This window comes from Electrona antarctica, assembly GCF_951216825.1.
Source record: "Electrona antarctica genome assembly, chromosome: 19".
NCBI classification, from domain to species: Eukaryota; Metazoa; Chordata; class Actinopteri; order Myctophiformes; family Myctophidae; genus Electrona; species Electrona antarctica.
The window spans coordinates 15,504,814-15,527,057 of record NC_136800.1 but is presented as its reverse complement, the minus strand read 5'-3'; the positions used below and the strand labels follow the sequence as shown (position 1 = coordinate 15,527,057).

Sequence of the window (22,244 nt, the reverse complement as noted above, 5' to 3'; positions counted from 1 at the left end):
ATACCCTGGGTAAATATAGTAATCATTTAATTTAATTTCACCCGTAAGAGTCCGTGTGGATACATTTGTTCAGATCCAGATCAATGCTGTGCGGTGGAAGTCCTTCTCCTCCTACCTGGGAGATACGCAGCTGACAGGCAGCCAGCTCCTTCTCGTTCTCGTCCATCTTCTTGTTGCTCTCCGACTGTGTGCCCTCCAGCTGCTTACAGCGTTTCACCATGGTCTTCACCTCCGACTTCATCTTGCTGATGTACAGGCGAGCCACCGTGAACTCCTCGTCTATCAGACCACTGCCTTCGTGTTGCTGAGGGACAAGACAATAAGAGAGAAATGAAAACATTAAGTTGAAGTGTGGGGGAATAAAGGAGATTAGAAGCCTCATATCGACATCTTTAACATAAAGCATTAAGTGTAAAAACTACAAAGTGATTGCTGTGTATGGTCTAAAATGTCTCTGGTATCTCTTATACAGGAACAGTGATCCATGTGAGACATGAAGCACTGTTGGTACTTTTGTTAATATATTTCTCTAGACAAGATATTTCTGTTTATAGTATTTTGTGATTACAGGGATATTGCGGGCCAGCAATGTTTTACGGCAATCGGATTTGAGGCATTTTGTTCCAAATGGGCCACTTCTGCAAACTTTGGAAGCCAATCTTAGCCAATCAGGATGGAATATGAAAAATCTGACAGATCCACCTTCTACACATGACTATAGAGATAGGGTTAGGGTTATGTGTACCGATTGGTGTGGACAATTCTTTGAGCAATATCTGTCTAAGTAATAAAACGAATAATAATAATAATAATAATTGTAATCTGATAATTAACCAAATGTCTGTTCCTAGCCCCCCCCCCCCCCCCCCCTGCTCCTCACTAGCTTGCCCAGGTGATCTGCATTTGAACCCAGACATTGACCATTCCATTATGCATTTTTCCAAATTAACACATTTAACGCTGTATATTAATGTATTAGCTAATAGTTACTCCCTTCCGTATACCTCCCTTTTAGCTCACGTGAGACGCCAGTCACGCAGTGCAAGGCATATTGGGAAGAAGCGGTTGTGTTACACCATCATGCCTATCGGATTGTGTTCCCTTCCGGCCACAGCATACCCTTGGGACACTCCAAGCCTCATAACAACACTGCCTACACTCATGTGTGTGTGTGTGTGTGTGTGTGTGTTTCACATTTGTCATATGTATAAATTAAGGCTGTCAAAGTTAACGCGTTAATCGTGCGTTAACTCAAAGTCCTTTTAACGGCGTTAATTTAATTAACGCGCGATTAACGCACGGTGAAGTTTGACAGAATGGTTGAGAGACGCATTCATGAGAATGCAGGCAGTCAGTGAGCCCCGCCTCTCTCCCCACTCTCTCTCCCAGTGACTCGTCCGTCAGCCTGTGCAGGACCGGTGCGCAGAGTGTAGCCTACCAGTGTGGGCTGGGCAGTTGAGCTGTGAGCACTCGAGTCGTTGCGTTCGTTGGGCTCGTTATTAATTAATTTGCTCCACAATGTGTTAGATCAGAAGCTCTTTGAATTGGGCATTGGGCAAAAGCAAAACTCTGGCAGTTTTGGTTGACAAACATAGCAGTCAGTTGTGATATAGCTTGATGCTACACAGACCATGCTAATGCTAAAGCTAATGTTGACAGCCTGACTGTGCGTGCGTGCTTACAGGAGAGAGAGCTCTCGCCTGGGTGTGTGTGTGTGTGTGTGTGTGTGAGACTGTGTTGAGTTGAGTTTATGATTTTGTTTCCCTCTTCCATGGCATTTGCAATAAAGCAAGCATTCTCCCATGTTGATAAGAGTATTTCAAACTTGAAAAGCAGTGGTTCTGATTGAACCAGTGGTCCGGGGACCACCAGTGGTCCCTGAGGGGGTTCCAGGTGGTCCCCAGCTAAATGATGGAGAGTTGGTAACCAAATGAACCCTTATAAATCTTTAACTCTTGAGAGTGTAAAATTAAACCAAGTGTGTCCATTTGGTTCAATTTTACACTCAAGAGTTGAATAATTGTTAAACAGCTGCATTACTTAAGTTAATTTAAGTGTACACAATTAGAGAACTTAGAAAACATCAATACAGTTCTTTAGTTTGGGTCTGGAAGGCTAAATGTCATCAAATGGTGGTCTGTGGCTCAAATGCAGAATCCATAATGGACAATCTTGAAAACCACTGATTTAAGGTATCTTTAGAATGGATAAAAAATATGCGATTAATTTGCGATTAATCGGCGATTAACTATGGGCAATCATGCGATTAATCGCGATTAAATATTTTAATCGACTGACAGGCCTAGTATAAATACAATTAAATTAATTTTGCTCCAAGCATTATCAGTCTTAAGACAATATACACAAGAACACAACAACAGTAGTGCAAACAGACAAGAAAGTGCAATGTAAAGTGTCAGTGCATACAAAGTGTGTATGTGTCTCATTATTTCACTCTGATCACGGACACGCATTATACCTAAAACAATTCACTCGTGGATGCGACGTGTTTGACGTCCGCTGACGGGTCGCGCAGGTGCGTGTTTGTGCAGGACACAGGTGTGTGTGTGTCTGTGCGTTTGCATGTGTGTATGAGTGTGCGTGTGTGTGTGTGAGTAATAACATTACTTTTGTGCCCATCCCTGTACATAATACATTATGTTCTAACGGGTAAGGACTAGTAGTAATAATAATAATAATAATAATAAATAAATCTGCCTCCTGGTGTGGTGAAGGATAAGCCCCTTGAGTTGCAGCAACTAGTTTTCAAGGGGGTCCTCAATATGTCACGCCGATCGGTCCAACAGTGCCAATGATTAGCTGCTCACAGAAATCTGTTATAATGCATCGTTATAGTGATGGACGGACGGTGGTGAAAACATAGTTGCGGCCACGCCTTGGCTTGGCAGAGAAAAAAAAGGGAGGGAGAAGTCTGTGTGACCAGGTGGATTTCAAACTAGTAGAGATTCAGTGCACCGAAATCAGATTGTCCCATCACTATGTCTGTGGTCGCCAAACTCGTTGTACCTTGATGTCGTTGCTGCCCACAGCGATGCCAATCTCCGCCAGGTCTTTGAGCAGCGATGACATCATCTCTGTCACCCTCTTCTTCTGGTGGTTGGACATCTCCTTCAGCTTCTGAAGCTCAGAGTCCAGAGACGACAGGATGGACTGCAGTGACAAAAGACAAACGTCAGTAACATGTATGTGTGTGTAACTGTGTATATAAACAAGTACGCACATAATGGAACTACACGTGCAACTGATTGGTGGATAAACACGTTGGGGCTCATTCCCTAAGTTTGGGTCCACACACAATTTGTACTTGTGTGGAATGTGCATATCCGCCCTTTGTGCATATCCGCCCTTTGTGCATATCCGCCCTTTCCACATACAGTCTGATTCACCTTTTTTGTCTGACAACCAAACTTACGTCTGCTCGGAAGCAGACTTACAATTACAATAGTGCTAAACCTCAAATAAAATGTTCCCTAAAGCTCACTATGTACGTACAGTACATCACTAGCCTAACTACACAATCAGCCGTTCAAAGTAACAATCTCTTTCAACCTTTTTTTGAACAAGGTCGAGATGCATACTGTAGCCTGAAACATGCTAGCCTAGTTGGGCTATTCTCTGTAAAAGTCCAGAAAACAGTGCATCTTGTTGATGTTTGACATAGGCCATCAATCGTCCGTCCTGACTAGTTAATGTTCTTTTTGGCAAGCGACACCCCTGCATGGAGTAGATAAATTATGCTTTAAAATGTTTTATCCTACAATTTTGTAACCCATTTTTTCACCCAGTGTCAATTATCTAATGTAATCCTGGGCGCTACACTTCCTCTGCCAACCTGGGGGGGCAGCGTACTGACCTCATGCTTCCTTCTATGCATGAGGAGTCCAAGCTACTTCTTTTCACCTGACAGGGGAGAGTTTCCACGGCCAGACATAGCGCGTGGAAGGAACACGTTATTCCGGCCAGTTCATTTCCCCTCCATCAGGCGCCCCGGCTGGCCTGGGGGAGGTAGTTTAGAGACCAGGATCACGGCATGTTTTTGTGAGGGTACCTACCCTAGGGGACACGGGGAGAACATGCAAACTCCACACAGAAAGGCCCTTTCGCCAACCCCGCCTCGGGTATGGGCACTGATGACGTGGAGGGGGGAACACGCCCCCAGCGGGAATCGAACACAGGACCTTCTAGCTGTGAGGCGACAGCACTACCGACTGTGCATAAATTATGCTTTAGTTTATGAAACTATAGACAACTACGAAGAGTCACTGGTTGAAAGAAGTGCTGCGTTACACAGGTGTGTAGCGCAAAATCCCTAGTGGAAAGCCTGCTTCCCACATACCTACCTACCTCAGCTGTCCAACACACCACAGGCTGTTTGGACCGGTCTCCATGCAACAGTCCACTCATTCACTTCTAGACTCTAGTCTCTAGTCTTTCTCTCGCTTGTGAAATATCAAACATGTTTGTCAATTCTCGGGACGGCCCTGACAGTCATCTGAGCAACTCGGTGGGTAAAAGATTAGATCTTTGAACCACTCACACTAGAGGATAATTATGGCAGAGATTCACTACTGATCTAGGTTGGGATATCCCTCGGTACTAGGGAGGGTCGTTTCCGACCCAAAATCTAGCTTTATGCAATATACACATTGCACAACCTTTTACTCTACAATAATATTGCTAATTTACGACCAGCTTAGAGAATGAGGCCAATTCAGGGCAGGATGATATATTAAGTAAATTAAATTCCCAAGATTCAGCCACATTTACTATTGAATGGTAGTTAACTGCCAGACAAGTAGACACCTAAAATAGCCACAGTATAACATTTATTATCAACTTATTATCAACGGACACTGGTGATGATTTCTATAATTTATGTTAACTAAGATATACAATGTATGAGCAGGGCTCGACAGTGCGACTAGGTACTCGCATATGCTACTAAAAATAGCACCGTGCGAGTTGTAAAATTCAATTTGTAGCACCGGTGCGACTACAGAATTTGACCATTCAATCGTGATAAAGACAAGGCAAGTGCACATTCTATAGTCGCGGTTCTATACCTAAATTTATATTTCTTAGTACGGCGGTGTCGTTCGCCAAAAAGAGCAGATCTACAAGCTAACAACGTGTCGAGGCTCAATGCAGCATTCATTTGAAGATCTGTCCCCTTTGCTCCCACCGCCCCGCCCCTCCCTGTGTTGCTGGCTGCTCAGTTCTCTTCCCTGTCAGCAGCGGAGCGAACGCAGCAGGATAGCATGATAGCATAGAAGGAGTTGCTTGGACCCCGACACGTTGAATACTAAACTTCTTTGGATGTTTTGAATGTTCAAACATCACTCGATATAACTTTTACCAAACATGGGTGAAACAGCGTGCAGTCATGCACGCAAAGAGTGCACGTGCGCACGCACATGGAGTGGACGGATTGATTGATAACCAAAACAACCCTTGCTTAGCACCTTGCTTACAAAAGTGTGTGCGCAGGCTGCGCAGCGCAATACGAATGACCGACCTGTCACCTGGCTGCCGCTGGATACATCATTTTATTACTATTAGTCAGTGGCCTGCATAACGAGCAACGGAAAAAAGGCAAAGATCCCCCCACCACCTCCTTCCACCACGCCGAGGTGTATATGTACGATGTTTTGTCTGAACTGAAGCAGTCAAAGCCAAGGAGAATGTTGGCATGAATCACACTCGCATGATAGAACAGCAGGATACAAACGGATTGTCTGTCTGTCCATGAGCAACATGAAATGAATTGATGATTATCTATCCATCCATCCATCTGCATAAAAAACTAATAGTCTATCAGCATAAAATCAAATTGATTAGGCTATAGATTATATTAAAACAAAAAATCCAGATGAATATCAATATTGTGATCATTTCTGAAAAGATATTGTGATATAATATGTTGCCATATTGCCCGCCCCTGCCTCATATCACTTTATTAAAGACAAATCACACCTGTGTGAAGTGAGGGGCACTCTTATCATCATGAATCATCTCATACTGGCCAATCAGAATGCCTGTTGCCTGTGATTGGTTAGCTGATTTGCTCGTTTACATATGACGTACAATACAATACAATATTCCTTTCAATGTCAATGGCGTTTAATGTTTTGATGTTTAATTTATGTCATATTTAGCTGATTTGACCTAATTTCTCCACTCATTGTCAATGGCAAATCTTGAGACGTGTGGGGACTAAAGCTGTATAGGAGGGGCTAGCGCCCCTCAAAAACACATTATTTGCTAACTTTTCATCGTGCTCCTAAAATAATTTGTGTGCTACTAGATTTTTCAACTTAGTAGCACACGTGCTACTTGGAAAAATGCTAAGCGTCAAGCCCTGTGTATGAGTTCATAAGTGTTAATCTCAGTCCTACGTAGGCTCTGTCAGATTAATCAAGTTTACTTTTGACTTTTCGCTTTCACGACTCACCGATTTCGTGCTGAGCTCCTCGCTGATGGTCTCAAACTCCTTGGTCTTGTCCTCCACCTCCTGGCTCTTTTGGTCATAGTTGACGGCCAGCTCCTCCAGGGCCTGCAGCACCTCCTTCACCTCCTCCTTGGAGGCCTCGTTCTCCGCCTGCAGGCGGTTCAGCTCTGCCTGCAGGTTGTCGTGGTCGCGGCGCGAGGAGGCCAGGAGCTAGCAGAGGAAATAGTCGAGGAGGGGGCAGCTTGGTCAGTAGATCTGATGTATGCTGTACATATATCTCACACCTTATATTTATACGTTTATAAATTATTACATTACATACACAAAAATGTGTTCAGTGGTCATGCGATACGATCAAGTGCATTTTGGGAACTTAAAAAACCAACTGCATTATTTCAAATCAAAATAATGTAAAATCTCATATATATATGGGACCACAATAGTAATGTAAAGTGCCCAGGGCTTTTTTGTATACCTTGTGTTGTTTACATTTCTGTCTAATAAAGTATTCAAAGATCAAAGAGATGTTTTCTAAAAGCTAATTTGAGCACCAGTGACACACACCATCTCATCATAAATCGGGCATAGACGTCAACATTTAAGCAAAACCAACAAAACAATTAATCTGGTGTAATGACAGATGTCCAGCAGATCCAGGTCAACCTATGCTACTCAATCCCCCCCGTTAGCAACGTTATCCCAGCCATCACAACTACATCTGAGGCCATCTGAGGTGTGAGGAATCGGAGAATAGTGGATACTATTTATGTCCCCTCACGTTACACCTCAACCAGCGAGCCTGGACTGACTATGATTATGACCACACTGGGTCATAGGGTTCACAGACTGGAGTGCCACTGGGTCCAAAGTACCCTAGTGGTACCAATTAGGAATCAAATGCAAGGGGATATCCGACAGTAGTAGCATGAATGACTAACAATAACAGGGAATCAATGATGAGTCAGTACAATGCACTGATACTCTTTTTGCAGCTTAATGTCCAATATCATGCATCATGTATGCATCATCACCTTATGTCTATCCTCATGTATGTACATACTGTACCAGCTGGATATGCTCTGTGTATATATGCAGATATCTTTTGTTTGCCTGTCATGATTTTAAGGTTTGTTGGACCTGCTCACCTCTTCCTGGTCCAACATCTGTTGCTTCAGTTTCTCGGCCAGCTGGCTCTGCTGGTTAATCTCATCATCCTGGAGACAGAGACGGCCACGTTAGTGTTCACATTGGGTCATCAACGCAAGATGGAATACGAGCACAAGCAATGCAGATCGTTTTGTGACTACAGGCTGCAGGTGAACCTGCCTTATGGAGATATGCATGCAAATTCAGAAAAATGAAATACAGTATTTAAAACAGAAAAAATACAAATATAGGCTAAGACTCGCACACAAAGACAACATCCTCACCTTGTCGTCCATCTGCTTGTAAAGTTTGACCAGTTCTGCCTCACACTTGTCCTTCTCCACGTCGGTGAGGCGAACCCCAGGGATGTTGGGCGTGGAGGCTGGCTTGTCGTTGAGCACATTGTCCAGAGCCAGCACCTCAGCTTTGGCCTTCTCCTTGTCGAACTGCTCCTCCACCGGCACGTTCTCCCCTGGGGTAAAGGACACACAGGTTTGAAGAGGTGAAGTTTTAGGATAAGTGCTGGACGCTGGAAGTGGCAACGGTACACGACTAAACAGGGGCAAACTGGTTTGGCCACCATAGCTAGCCAGTGGTATTTCACATGAATGTCACTTAATATAACATCAATATAAACTCGACTCAACTAGATGTGGCAAGATGGAACAACTCAAGCCCCCAAGCCTTTTGAAGATGACAGGCAACAGACATAGTTGGGCTTGGTGCATCCCCTGGAAACACACAAAGAGAAACCAGATTTAGCCTCACCATTCCTCCAGCGGTTGAGTTCATTCTCCAGCCAGGTGACGGTGTTCCTTAACGTCTTGTTCTTCTCCTTCTCCCTTTCATACTTCTTCTTCCACTGCTCTGCAGTCAGCTCCACGTTCACACAAACTGTGTTCTTAATGGTCTTAGCTCTGGATGCAAACAGAACATTTTTAAATTACAGCTAGCAAAAGAAGGTTCAAGGCTGTTTTCAATTCACTAGGATGGGCTTATACGATTTATTCACCCTTTTTTGCCAAAATACAGAGTAGTTTGCATGACCATTGTCTAATTTCAAAGGTTTTTGTTATTGAGATGCTGACTTGAACGTTCCTACGTCTTGTTTTTGAGCGGTGATAGCCACTCCTATGTCCAGCTTTTGATGTATGTGCACAAACTTTGTCCTACAAAATCATTCAATCGCATTGACAATGAATGGACAATTATTATTTTTTGTGTTTGTATAAACACAAACATTGCATAACACAAACATTGAAGACGAAGGTGAGGACGCAAATTCTGACTGGCCGGAATGAGATGATGTATGATGATAAGATCGCCCCTCACTTCACACGGGTGTGACAAAACAAATATATATTTTATTTCGTTATTTCTCTAAATTATATTACACTAGATATACATAATGTTTGTTACCATATGTGGTAACACACATTGTGATTTTTGATATAAATGAATTTTGGCCCAAACATGAGTTGCAGGGGTGATCATCATTATCATCCCTTTGATGGTGAATAAGAATAATAATAAATCAGCCAATAAACATGAACACTATGAAGGCACCAGCACTGCACCATTTGATTTTGCTTTACCTTTGTCCAAACATAAGGGTGGATTTGGTCTCAGACTCATTGTAGGAGGACGGAGAGGCGCAAATGACGATAGTGGTCCGACAGTTTCCACCCAGAGAGTCCTGCAGGATACGCGTCATCTTGCTGTCTCGATAGGGGATGTAGGCCTAGCGACCGCATGCACACAACCCCAACCCACACACACACACACACACACACACACACAATCAGAACAGCATTAGCATTAATTATTGAGGTCATAGCTGTAAATGAATGTGTGTAACTAAAGCTGCTTCATTAGGGTTAAAGCAATACAGGGTTACAAAGATGTAGGGCTCTATTTTCGCCCATGCTAAACCCCTTATCCTAAACTACTTTGCCTTTTTTACCATTTTGAAAATAACGTTTTAATAGTTGAACCAGCCGATCTACATCGACACGTGAGCTTGTAGATTGGCTATTTTAGTAATTTAACTATTCAAAAATGTTTTTCAAAATAGTAAAAAAAAAAAAAGGCAAAGTAGTTTAGGTATAAGGAGTTTAGCATGGACAAAAATAGAGTCCATACAGTTTAAATGGTAGAATAGAGGGTTTTGCAGAAGAAACAGTATTTTGAAACAACACACCACTGAGAACAGTGCCCGAGTTGTCTCGCCTACACCGACTACAGGATGTGGTGCTTTTAATTTACAATATGTAATAGTCAGAAACCACTTAATGTGATGACTCCGTATGACAAAGTTAACTAATAGAACTGAAGCCAGGGGCTAAACAGAGCATAATAGCACCATATTTCTCATGGCAGACTGAGACATTTGAACACAATAGTTCACTTGTCTCTAACGTAAACTAGTCTCCAACGTATCACTGATGTATCAGCTGCTGTCGGCAGTGTGTTGTTTACAGAGCGGACAAATGCAAACCGATCGTTGATCAAAAGCAAAAGGCATGAAATTGCTATGAAAGAATCCGAGTTAGAGTGAAGCATTGCTCGGAGCAGAATTTGTTAATAGCTCCCACAGAGTGAGAATAGCACTTTCACAGTAAACTGAGAAAATAAATATTAGCATTACACTTCATCACACTTCACATTAAGTACGGCCGCAGTAAGGCCTCTCAGGAAGCTAACTGGAAAGATTTATTAAAACACTAGTCAGACATCATGACCTCAAGCTCACTTTGTATATTAAATCCAAAGTGAGAAAGAGGATACACTGTTATGCGCATATTTACTACTTCAAAACTAAATTAGAGTTTAATTTCATACAAGAGTGTGTGAGTAGTTACTGACCGTTCCTTCAGCCAGGGCAGAGATGACATTCCCCAGCGAGGACAGAGATTTGTTGATGTTCTTGGCTTCATCCAACAAAGCGCCCTCGGCTCCAGTTTTACTGACCTGAAAGACATACAGACCTCATGTACATGTGGTTCTGAGAAGCTCCATGGCAAGAACAGCCAGGCTTAGCGATTTAATTCAATATGTTGTTAGTTATTCTGTGACGAGTCGATAATGTGTTCCTATTGATCAAGTCTCTTTACAAAGGCTCCATAGGACAGTCAGTTTGTGGAAAATGAGATACTATGCATGTAATGATGATGGCGCCTACGAAACTCTGTGAGGTTGGGATGGCATATTTTGACAGATGTGGTGGACTTAAAACCTGACATGACAGCCAGTGTTTCCTGTGAGATTTCAGTGGTGGTGTTTGATGGTATTTTTAGTTTTGGCTTCTTTTCACACTTTATTGTCCCGGTTATGGTTTTACTGCAGGTTGCATTTTTGGCCAATGGATGAAGGTAATCTGTAGAACCCTCAGTCCAAATGAGACTGAGTGTTTGCGCCAGAAAAGGAACTTGTTTTTTCCATGACACTGCAGACTACCGCGGTTAAGTCTGCCACTAATCCTTGTGCCGAATACCATAGACAGGTAAACAACCAACTCTGAAGAAGGCAGTTTGTCTGTGCGAAATGTTTGTCTCATCTGTGTCCACAATAAAAGGTTTGGCATTGGAAGCTACGAGTGTGCGGCTATACATTTTTTCATCAACAACTTCACTGTACCACCAGTAATGCATGACAGGAATAACCGCTGGTACAGAGTTATCTTTTTCCAAAATAAGATAAGTGTACTGCATTTATTGTGACTATGTTGTGTATAGGGAAGGGAAGGGAACAGACAAGCTCCGCGATCAGCGATGGTGATCAGCGATGGTGATCAGCGTGGCATGGATTAACGTATTAATAGGCTATAAAGATGGTATCTTATGCCATTCTAACTAAGCATAAATAAGACTAATAAATTAAAACCCTGTGCACGTGTACCGCAGATTACCATGTACGCCGTTTCTACAATGAGAACCTTAATACGTTTTCATGAGATATACAACGTTTGGCACAGATACGGTTAATCTTGACTGCCGAATTACTAGTGTAAAATGATGGGCGGTTGAGGTCAAACTGTTCCAAGCAGCAGTGTTGCAGGGTAAGTGTGCAGCGGAGTTAGAGTTTATGAATGAACACAATGTTAAAAGAATTCACCGAATATTTATATATAGCGAGATACTGAGATGAGTATTCACAACTTCATCATCCACCATTTCCATCAAACATGTAGTGGGTCTTCCCTCTGCACAGGATTTGTGCTTGTTACAGGTCATTGTGTCAACTGTCAAGTAATATCCTACAACCACTTAAACCCCATACTTTGTTGCCAGTGGTCCACAGGGTTCTGCACTAGTTGGTCCCTCCTTTGTCCCTCAACACCAAATCTCTACAGTAGCATTCATGTGGTTAAACACCCTGGAAGAATAAACTCTAAATATGGCTGATTATCTGCCTATAGCTATCTTAGTAGTTGATGTGTGTACCTTTTCACTTCCAGCCAGGTCCACCAGGTAGAGCTTTCCACTGAGTTTCTGCTCCGTCTGTGTGTTCTCCTGCTTCACGTTGATCAAGAAGATGCTGTGACTCCTGGAGCTGTGCTCGTTCATGTCTAGAAGAAGGATTAATACTTATGTAAAAGGACCACTACACTTTGGGCTGGTAACGTGATGCAGAATATTTAATGAAACTTCCACTCCACAGAAAACAATGTTTCAATCATTTAATTTAACTTCATGTTTGGTGGATCAACAGATCCGCTCAAAATGCTCACACACACACACACACACACACCAAAATTACCTTGAGAGAATATATAACAAAAATAACTTACTTGTGACGGCTACATGTCTGTTAGATTTGCCTTCATCGATGGTGTCCATCACCTCCTCTGGGCTGCAGACAAATCTCTCAGTGCAACCCTGTAAAATGTATGACAGAACATTAGCACATTGTACACAGATGTATCTCACATAGTGGCTTTGATTACGCATTCCTGCACAGCAACTACTGTGCTTTTCTCACCTTGACGTAGGGTACTCTGTTTTTGTCTTCATGCACCGATAGGTTGGTCTTTGACACTGGAGATGAGACAGAAGCATATCCCGTCAGTGAATTCAGTCAAGGGAATTCTGTTAAACCACACTAAGCTATACCACTCCACTGAATCAATTATCTTAAACTCTCTAAGTGCAAATAGACATGTGTGACTTGTGGCCTGCGTCATTAGTTTAACTTTTATCCCTAAACATGGCATTGTATGGATAGGACACATGAAGCTCAAATCAGGGAGTGTCTGGTGATATATTCAACAGTTCAAAATACCAAATTATACAATAATAACATGCCTATTACACAAGCATTCTATCAGCACCTAGATTTCATTAATTTGTTCTGCAGCTCGTAATGTAAACAAACCAATTAGCCACATGTGGTACAGCAAGGAGATGAGAATAGAGAGGGACTCGGCAAACATCATCCTTGCCACTTACCATCCAGAAGGTCCCGGATTTTGTCCAAGTAAATTTCAAAATATGAAACCTGTGAAAGGAGGATACGTTTTATTATCTCAGCATCCACTTATGAAGTTAATTCTGGCAATATGATTTCAAAGTGAAATTGCTACATTCATGAAAAACGATATTTGATTCATCTTGACATGGTCATGTATTGTCTATACGTCCTTAATCAGACAATTAATTGTTTTACCAAAATCCTACATTGTAGTGGGTAGTTATAATCCACATACTGTCATTGTTGACACTCTGAGGTGCATTCTCCTTTTAAGGTGTAAGATCACATCTTACACCTTAAATCTATTTACATGATTTATAACTGGCATCAATAAAGGTATCTGTCAAACAATACTAAAAACACAAAGATGAAGGGATGGACAGGGAGAGTGAGAGAAGGACAGCTTCCTGTCTACGTGCCTTGATATGGAACTCCAGGTTCTCATCCATGGAATAGATGTAGTTGAAGATATCCTGCACAATCCTGGGGATGATCCCCATGCCATCTGTATCATGGAGGTTCCCCTATAGACAGAGAACACACGTCAGCATGTTAAGTCCACCAACTTCTGGAAACATGAGGCTGAACAGGGAGGATGGACAAACAATCAGGAATAAAACTGTGGAGGCTGTTGTCAATGATAACATGCTGTAAGAAAAGAACGTACAGTAAGTGATATTTCCAATAATCTGAACACAATGTTTTTCTTCTGGCATTTTCTGTATATTGATTTTTTTGGATATTGACTTAAGTACGATTGAAAACATTTCCCTCACTTAGGGTCTAATATAAGATACTGTACTTATTATATAATATTGTTAACAGCATACAGAAAGCCCTTACCTCCATGGTGTGTGTTTTACCAGATGATGTCTGTCCATATGCGAAAATTGTTCCGTTGTATCCATCCAGGACATCTGTAGGCGAACACACAACAACATGGCCGGTTAGGTTAGGTCTAGTGTATAAATTCCACAATTCTCTGACATTAAGTCTGTCGTTCGCATATCTCAAGAGCCGCTCAACCAATTTCCTACATATTTGCCATATTTGGATTCGGCATCGAGCAATGCAGTGTCATTATTGCGAACGAAGGTCGCAGTTAATCGTGCATTGTTGGTTGGTTGGTCACCCCAGATGACATCACGTGACATCATGTATGGAGATCCCTGATGTCATAAATATTAAGCCCAGGATGGAGATCTCTGATGTCATCAATATTGGCCAGCAACTCTACATCGATGTCTCCCTTTTGACTGATACCTGTCCATTTAACCCATTTAGACGCATGTGTGTCATATTATAGCTTTAAACCAATTTTGGGCGGGAACCCCTTTTGGTGTTTTAACTAAGCATTATGTTATACTTTAGCTATTGAAAAATAGCAGATCTACAAGCTCATAGCGCGCCACCGAGTGGCGCGCTATGAACTTGTAGGTCTGCTATTTTTGAAAAATCGTAAAAATGCGGCACAAATCTTTGAATATATATTCTTTCAGAGCGAACGTTTTTTTTATTTCGACGTCAGGCCTGAATGGGTTAAACTCTAGACAGGCTTGTCCCAAAGTTATTAGTGCAGGCAGCCGCACCCGGCAGCTGGAGAAAACTAGAGTTATCAACAAGCCCGAAAACTAAGGCCCGGCCGTAAGACACTGCCCCGCTGCCACCCTTAGATCTCTATAGTAAGACACTGCCCCGCTGCCACCCTTAGATCTCCATAGTAAGACACTGCCCCGCTGCCACCCTTAGATCTCCATAGTAAGACACTGCCCCGCTGCCACCCTTAGATCTCCATAGTAAGACACTGCCCCGCTGCCACCCTTAGATCTCCATAGTAAGACACTGCCCCGCTGCCACCCTTAGATCTCCATAGTAAGACACTGCCCCGCTGCCACCCTTAGATCTCCATAGTAAGACACTGCCCCGCTGCCACCCTTAGATCTCCATAGTAAGACACTGCCCCGCTGCCACCCTTAGATCTCCATAGTAAGACACTGCCCCGCTGCCACCCTTAGATCTCCATATATGGAGCTGACCTGTTCTGACATTCCATATTATGATAGTGGCAGCGGTGGCCGAACGGATAGCGGAGCAGTCTTGATACCGGAAGGTCGCCAGTTCGAATCAGCGGTCCGACACGTTAAAATTACCACCGCTGAAGTGCCCTTGAACAAGGCATTGAACCACTACGATGAAATGTGTTCTATGAGCAGGGCCTGGCTGGAAACAAGTTCTTGAGCTTAGCCCAGATACCCTGGGTAAATATAGTAATCATTTCATTTCATTTCATCATCTGATCTCATCAATCACTGTACACTCAACACACGCTCCATATATGGCCAATACAGAATTCATTCCATATGTTTATCTGACCCCCCATGGCAAAGCACCAGCGCTCGCCCAACAGTCTGCTGTCACCCAGGGCAGGCGGATGCGTGCACGCTTCTCAGGCGTAATAATTATAATGAATATGTACATAGTATAATTAATATGTAGTTGACTGCTTGTATTGCCATTTGCAATAACAAGGGCAATTAAGATTCACACAACTATAATGTGTATTGCTGTGACTTGAATGACGGACACACATGAACGTACATATATCTCTTAAGATGTTTTTATGGTTGGACAAAACACAACAGAGACCTCACCTTTGACAATTCTCTGGGCACAGGCATTGTACACCTGCTCTTGTGTTGTATTAGACTGGAACACTCTGTCAAACGCGTACGGTTTCCCCTGAAATAGTGAGAAAGATGAAAGAATTATTTATAATGCCATTATGATACTCATCTTTTCAAAGTCCTGTTAAAATGGCCTATAGTCGTAGGTGTATTGCACAGTATTAGGAGAATATCTGCCCTACATCTTCCCCAATAAAGCCTGATTACCAAAATGACAGCATGTTCCACTGATAAGCAATCTTCCACAATCTACTGATGCTCCCAACTTAATGAACCACTGAAACCAGGTAGTCCTATACAGTTTATCTCAGTCTCTTAAACAGTCTCTGCATAGTCTGATAATGAAATCAACTGTTCCACCAGACTCTGAATTTTCACCCCTGGCCGAGGAGTTAGGCTAATGCAAAACAAAGAAGAGAGTACTACAGTACCTGCTCATAATAACCTATAATTTACACTAATATGCTATAAGGCCAAGTGAACTGAAACGTTACATTACACACGAAAAAATATGCATACTGTATAACACACACACACACACACACACACACACACACACACACACACACACACACACACACACACACACACACACACACACACACACACACACACACACACACACACACACACACACACACACACACACACACACACACACACACACACACACACACACACACACACACACACACACTTATTTGGCAGCCATATAATGTTATAGTGAAATATCAAATAATGAGTTATAATGAGAAAGCTATCAATGGGTATATTCAAAGGGAGCCAACTGCAGGGTCAGAACATTGAAGCGATTTGACTGACATGGCGTGCTGTCTGCATAGAGTTAGAGACTTATCTGACTCATCGTGTCTTCTGTTGTGTGTGGTGTGTAATCAAGTACAAAGGGATAGCTCTTCCCAGCGGGGGCCCTCCTCAATGTTTCAAAATATACATGCCTTAGTAGCACAGGGGGGGTAATTGTCAGGTTGGCTGACAACACCATATGAATTAGTAAAGCCAAGCCCAGGGCGCAGAATGTTGACACCGCTCTCTTCTTAGGTCACCATGGACACCACCACATATTGGTCATGACTTCTTGGTTTGTGCACAAATCCTGAACAGGAGCTTCAATCAACTGGAGCTTCAATCATTAATCGTGAAAACACATGATTGTGATGGATCGTAGTAGTTAACTACAATAGCTGAGAGGGGTTTAATTTGTCCACTTATCACTGCCCAAAGCAACTAGGGACCACTGGTGTCCATTAACATCACAAATCTATTACAGTTGCAATATTGCTAAGCCACAACCCAACAGAGTGTTGAGTGCTGAGCCAGTATCCACCCCTGTCTAGCCAAAGTTCAAAGTACTCACTGTCACTGCTGGTGCCATTGGTCGCATTAATACCTACTATTCAATGTCATGGGATTACTAAATTTAACTGTATATTGCACAGTGAAAAGCATTGTTGTAGTATACAAAATATGTGCTTATTATTATTCTCAGTTTCCTGGCCCACAACGGCCACGTCATGAAATTGCTCAGACAAGGCAATTCAATTACTAGTGTAAAGCAAAGTCCAACATAGTTCTACCCCATCATCCACATGATCCCAATAAAGCAGTGCATGACTTGACTAACTTCCAATTAAATTTGTGTTACAAGGCAAAATTAGGCCACTGTTCCAAACTTTAACCAATCTGGTATTGATGTTTACCTTGCTAATATTAGAAGCTACAGGAGCAAAAGTAGTACAGAACTAGATTTGGGTCTTTAACCAGATAGCGCTCTCATTAAAGTCATCACTCTATTCAGCTTACTCTGTGGTTAGACCAACCTAAAAGTAGCACAGCTGTGTCCTGGCAAGGCATCGGAATGCTAATATGTGATGAGAAAGTATAGCCTGGGAGGATGATGTGCTCGTGAGTCTTTTTCTGTACATGACTGACAGGGCAAGAAATGGATGCATGAATAATTCACCCACAGCACAGCACACACACACACACACACACACACTTGCTCTGCCGGCAAAACCTAGCCGGAAAACACACTTGTACCACCTCATCTGGAAACCTCATCTCATTCCCTTGTTCACTTCTTCCCCTATCTCCATCCCTGGCACAGGCCTGGCCAAGCAGGCATTTAAAGCTAAGAGAACAGGCACTGCAGGAAGTTGGAACAGAGTGAGGAAAAAGCCAACAATACCAAAGACTCAGCATCCCTTCACAACAAAAAACATCCAAACATTATAGTACATGTAGCTAACAGAGGCCCAAGCTGCTCTAGCTGCAAGCCAGGGCCTTTTTTTAAAGGCAAGCTGGTTGGCGTCATCACAGGCCTAGACGTAAAATCACGACTGCTTGGGCTTAAGCCTTAATACAAGGCCCACACCCTGGCCTAGATTGTTTCAAAATGAGACACAAATAAATATGAAGCATCCAGGATAAGAGCATCTGCAAAATAACACGCATAATCACCCAGTCACCAGGCCCGTTTCCTGCTCTGATTGGTAGAACAGCTGGTTGCCAGGAGAGAGGACACAGGGGGATTACCCAAGAGGTTTGTACTGCTGCCTCTGCTGCTTATATGAGTACCGTCAGTGTTGTAGGAGTTCATAGAACAGCAGCTGCACTGCTAGAATCTACTAAGCCCCATAACACTTGCGTCTTTCACAATGTGCGCTGGCATTCTGGCACCATGACTGGCACGTCAAAACGGGCTGGGCACCATGACTGGCACTTGGACGAAAGGGGCTGGGCATCATGACTGGCACTTTGATTTGGGCCAGGGAGCATCGTGCTTGGCTGGCACGTAGGAAACAGTGAGCTTTCTAATGGAGATGGAGTCATACAGGTCTAATGTCTGCAACTCTGCATCACCAAAACTACTCAAATCACCATATTTAAAATGGCCTTGCTTATCCGTTTTGTATGGTGTAGAATGAATATGTCTATTGGATGCCATATACACCAGACGGTCAACTATGAAAAGACCTGAATCAAAATGAAATTTCAAACACAAATGGAGCTAGACAGCGGTTTATACCATTTCATTCCTTCTCCTCACTTCCTGAGGTGTGTCAACTGTGTGTAGGTAGACAGTCCATGAAAGACAGGACTGTTACAGAAACAATGTTTAACTATATTTTCATGTAAAGTCAGACAAAAGGTGTTTGCACAGCTGCTGCAGTATGCTTCATTGCTAAAATCACTAGTGATTCAACTAAAAAAAAAAAAAAAACCCAGCCTATTTCAAACTTTATAATTAAGGTACAAAAAAAAAGGTGCACATTCATTTTACAGCAGTGGTTCCCAAACTTTTTCATGTCAAGGACCCCCAAATTGACACTATTTGGCCCACGGACCCCCATTAGAAAAGATATGCCAGGGACCCTCATAAGAGAAGTTTTGTACGGCTCTAGCAGTGATTCTCAACCCGTTTAATTCCAAGGACCGCCAGTTTGATATGCATTACGCATATGCATTTAATGGCATTTCTATCTCGGAAACCCCAATTAATATTGTAAAATCACTGTTAATTTAACTCAGAGTGTACAAATGGAACCAAATAGACCCATTTGTACACTCTCTGAGTTACAGACCCATAAGGGTCCATTTGGTTACTAACTATCATTTAGCTGGGGACCCCATGGAACTCCCTCAAGGACCCCGGACCCCAGTTTGGGAACCACTGGTTTACACTTTACAGTGATGCTTGTGCATTAGTGAGACATGAGATAAGGAGCAGCTCTTCCTCAGGTGCAGGACGTGATCGGACTGTCAGTGAGAACAACAGGTTACTACATAGTGAGGGATTTTATAGTAGTGTTGCACATTTGAAGAAAAAAATATATATATGGTCAGACTAGATACACCATATAGTCGGTGTGACACACACCAAGATAACGGCACAGGCCTGAATGCTTGACACCCACAGTGAGGCGGTCCAGCACCTACTCTGGTTTACTGTGTGTGTGTGTGTGGGGGGGGGGGGGGGGGGGGGGGCTCCTGACTGGCATGGTTTGGGTTCACTTGTCCTTTTATCCTATTATCAAGCCTCCCATCCAAAGGGCATGAGGGGTCACCGAATGGTTGGAGACTTGGAGTATTATGCTAATCATATGCTATGGCGTGGCCACCGCAGACACCAGATCGCACCACAATTGTAGTACACCTATGGAATCATTTGGTCATGTTAGATTAGACTATTTTAGTTGGAATGGTCAATGGTGTTCCATGATGCTTCTAGTACAGTTCTAGAAACTTGTACAATCTATGCCAAGGCAAATTGAAGCCGTTCTGCTGGCTTGTGGTGGCCCAACACTTGATAGTTGTTCGTTTAATTTGTCACCTGTCTGTCTCTATGCTCAAGTGGCATGAAATGTCATGAGACTAACTTCTATACAAGGGATCCTTGAAAAACACACCCAGGCAAGTGTAATGATGATAACCCAGAATGATCTGGACAACGACCTAAACCGATGCTGTACACATGCACAACTAAAAGGCATTTCCTTCTTTTGTCATAGTGTAGTCGGTGTAGGCATTAGCATGATCAAGTGTTGAGGTCTGTTTCACAATCACAAGAGGACTAATTAGGCCAAAAGAAAACAAACAGTAAACGGATAGGATCAGTAATGGCTCGGGTGTGCAATGTTGTCAGGAAATTGATCTTGAACTGGCCAGTGTCCAGCTGGATGGAAACAAAAAATAATGCACTGAAATCAAATCTCCACCATTGAGCTCTACCTAGATTAGAAGGACCTGGTTAAGGTGAACTAAAATAGCTAAATGGCACTTTCAACCCGTAATGAAAATCAACCAAAGAGGACCAATGACACTCGACAAAAATGTCGACACTTTGCAGTAGCACCTATCTACGTCATTTTTGTCGACGCTTTCAGTTGAATATACGTCATTGATTTTTTTTTTGCCTTCAGGTCGCTCTATCTGCCGAAAGATAATATATTGCGCTGTGCATTGAATATTAGTCAACCTAGATATTATACCCGCTTGTAAAAAAAAAATAACTATGAATTATGAATAGAGTACATCAGCACAAAACACTGTATAATTCTGAAACTAGGCTTGGATTGAATAACAGCTGCTTAAGTAAACTGTCAGCTATCATGCTATATAGCTAGGCCAGCTGACAGATTAGCTGGCCTTGGCTACAGCTAGCCATGAGCAAGCTATAGCTAGCTGACCAGCCCAGTGGGGACTAGCCAAGCTTGCTGCAACCTAGACACATTCACACACACACACACACACATTGCACACACACTGCACCCTATATTGGGGCCATTCGTTGTCAGAATGTATATCTTGGTAATGACAGTAACGTTAAACACCATGAAATCAGAGGGTCCCCCCCCCCAAAAAAAAGGTCGCAATACAGGCGAGCAACCGGCTCCTCCAGGGCAGGCAGGGATCCGCTGTGGCTTTGTTGAATGACAGCTCAACCACACAACCTGTCATGTCGCTCTTGCCTTCATTTGTGACACATAATGCCACGTCTAAATGAACCCCCCGCACCCATGTACGTTTAGAGGGGCTCATTTGGGTTTGCAGCCGATGAGAGCAGGGTCAGCGGGACCACAACGCAGCGACGGACAGGTCAGTCAGTCAGTCAGGGCTATCTTAACGTTAGCCGACGAGCTAACATGCTAACCGCCCCAAGACAATCACAAATGGCGTACCCGTCTACCCGATGACGGTCACCCGCCGACAAACAGGTAAATATCAACGACCGAGACAAAATAACTCACCGCGATGACCACACTCTCTTCCCCTTGAAACTTGGGAGTGTATCTGTCCCCTCTTGTCACCTCTGAACTGTTCATGGGCCGAAAACGGCACATCACTTTGATGGTGCACTCCGCCGGGACGTCGGCCATCTTCCACCACGGTTGTCGGGATGGAAATAATTCACACAATAAAAAATAAAATTAGATCCTGGATCTAGGGGCGGCCTGTGGGGGGGAAGGGAGGCCGAGCCCCTCTGTCCCGCTCTCGACGTCTGGAAAGTGCAATAATATGTCTGTTGTACAACAAAAAAATAACCTATTTCGCCCTAAATCACTTCCTCTCCTGTATGGGAGCCATGATGCCGGTGGATCAGTGCTGCTGCTGGCCACCTCACCCCTCCTGCTGTGTGTATGTGGATCACAATGACGTCACCCCCTCAGCACTGCCACGGACTGATTCATTGTAATCAATAAAGGTTTATTTCTATTAGAAATATCAGAATACATTTTTGCATTATTTTCTAAGATCCACCAGATCAAAATATTTTGAATGGACTAGAATTTATTGTAATTATGACTGAATGTTGTTTTTACTTTTTTATTATATTAAAATCATTATATTAAAATAATGGCATAGAAGTGGATATAATAGAATAATACATCAGTGTTAATCCACTTGATTGACTTGTTTGTTTATATAATCATAATATATTGTTCTGCTGTCATGAA

At 42.9% G+C, this 22,244-nt stretch overlaps 1 protein-coding gene across 3 annotated transcripts in view; it reads right to left on the bottom strand.

Annotated features, from left to right (window-relative positions):
• The window catches only part of LOC306912589 (kinesin-1 heavy chain), a 30,372-nt gene extending 8,419 nt beyond the window's left edge, over positions 1-21,953 (bottom strand). For 2 of the 3 annotated variants that reach the window (XM_079488921.1, XM_079488923.1), the window contains exons 1-16: positions 21,537-21,953; positions 15,736-15,823; positions 13,928-14,001; positions 13,504-13,608; positions 13,063-13,111; positions 12,596-12,651; positions 12,405-12,492; positions 12,058-12,182; positions 10,481-10,585; positions 9,211-9,356; positions 8,384-8,532; positions 7,900-8,087; positions 7,615-7,683; positions 6,473-6,679; positions 3,028-3,171; positions 116-304 (exon numbers count right to left, since the gene is read on the bottom strand). In XM_079488921.1, the coding sequence (XP_079345047.1) occupies positions 116-304; positions 3,028-3,171; positions 6,473-6,679; positions 7,615-7,683; positions 7,900-8,087; positions 8,384-8,532; positions 9,211-9,356; positions 10,481-10,585; positions 12,058-12,182; positions 12,405-12,492; positions 12,596-12,651; positions 13,063-13,111; positions 13,504-13,608; positions 13,928-14,001; positions 15,736-15,823; positions 21,537-21,665 (1,911 nt within the window). In that variant the 5' untranslated portion in view covers positions 21,666-21,953. Of the gene's footprint in view, positions 1-115; positions 305-3,027; positions 3,172-6,472; positions 6,680-7,614; positions 7,684-7,899; positions 8,088-8,376; positions 8,533-9,210; positions 9,357-10,480; positions 10,586-12,057; positions 12,183-12,404; positions 12,493-12,595; positions 12,652-13,062; positions 13,112-13,503; positions 13,609-13,927; positions 14,002-15,735; positions 15,824-21,536 lie in introns of all 3 variants that reach the window. The other variant, XM_079488922.1, reaches the window with a different exon arrangement.
• Between the last annotated feature and the right edge of the window lie 291 nt (positions 21,954-22,244).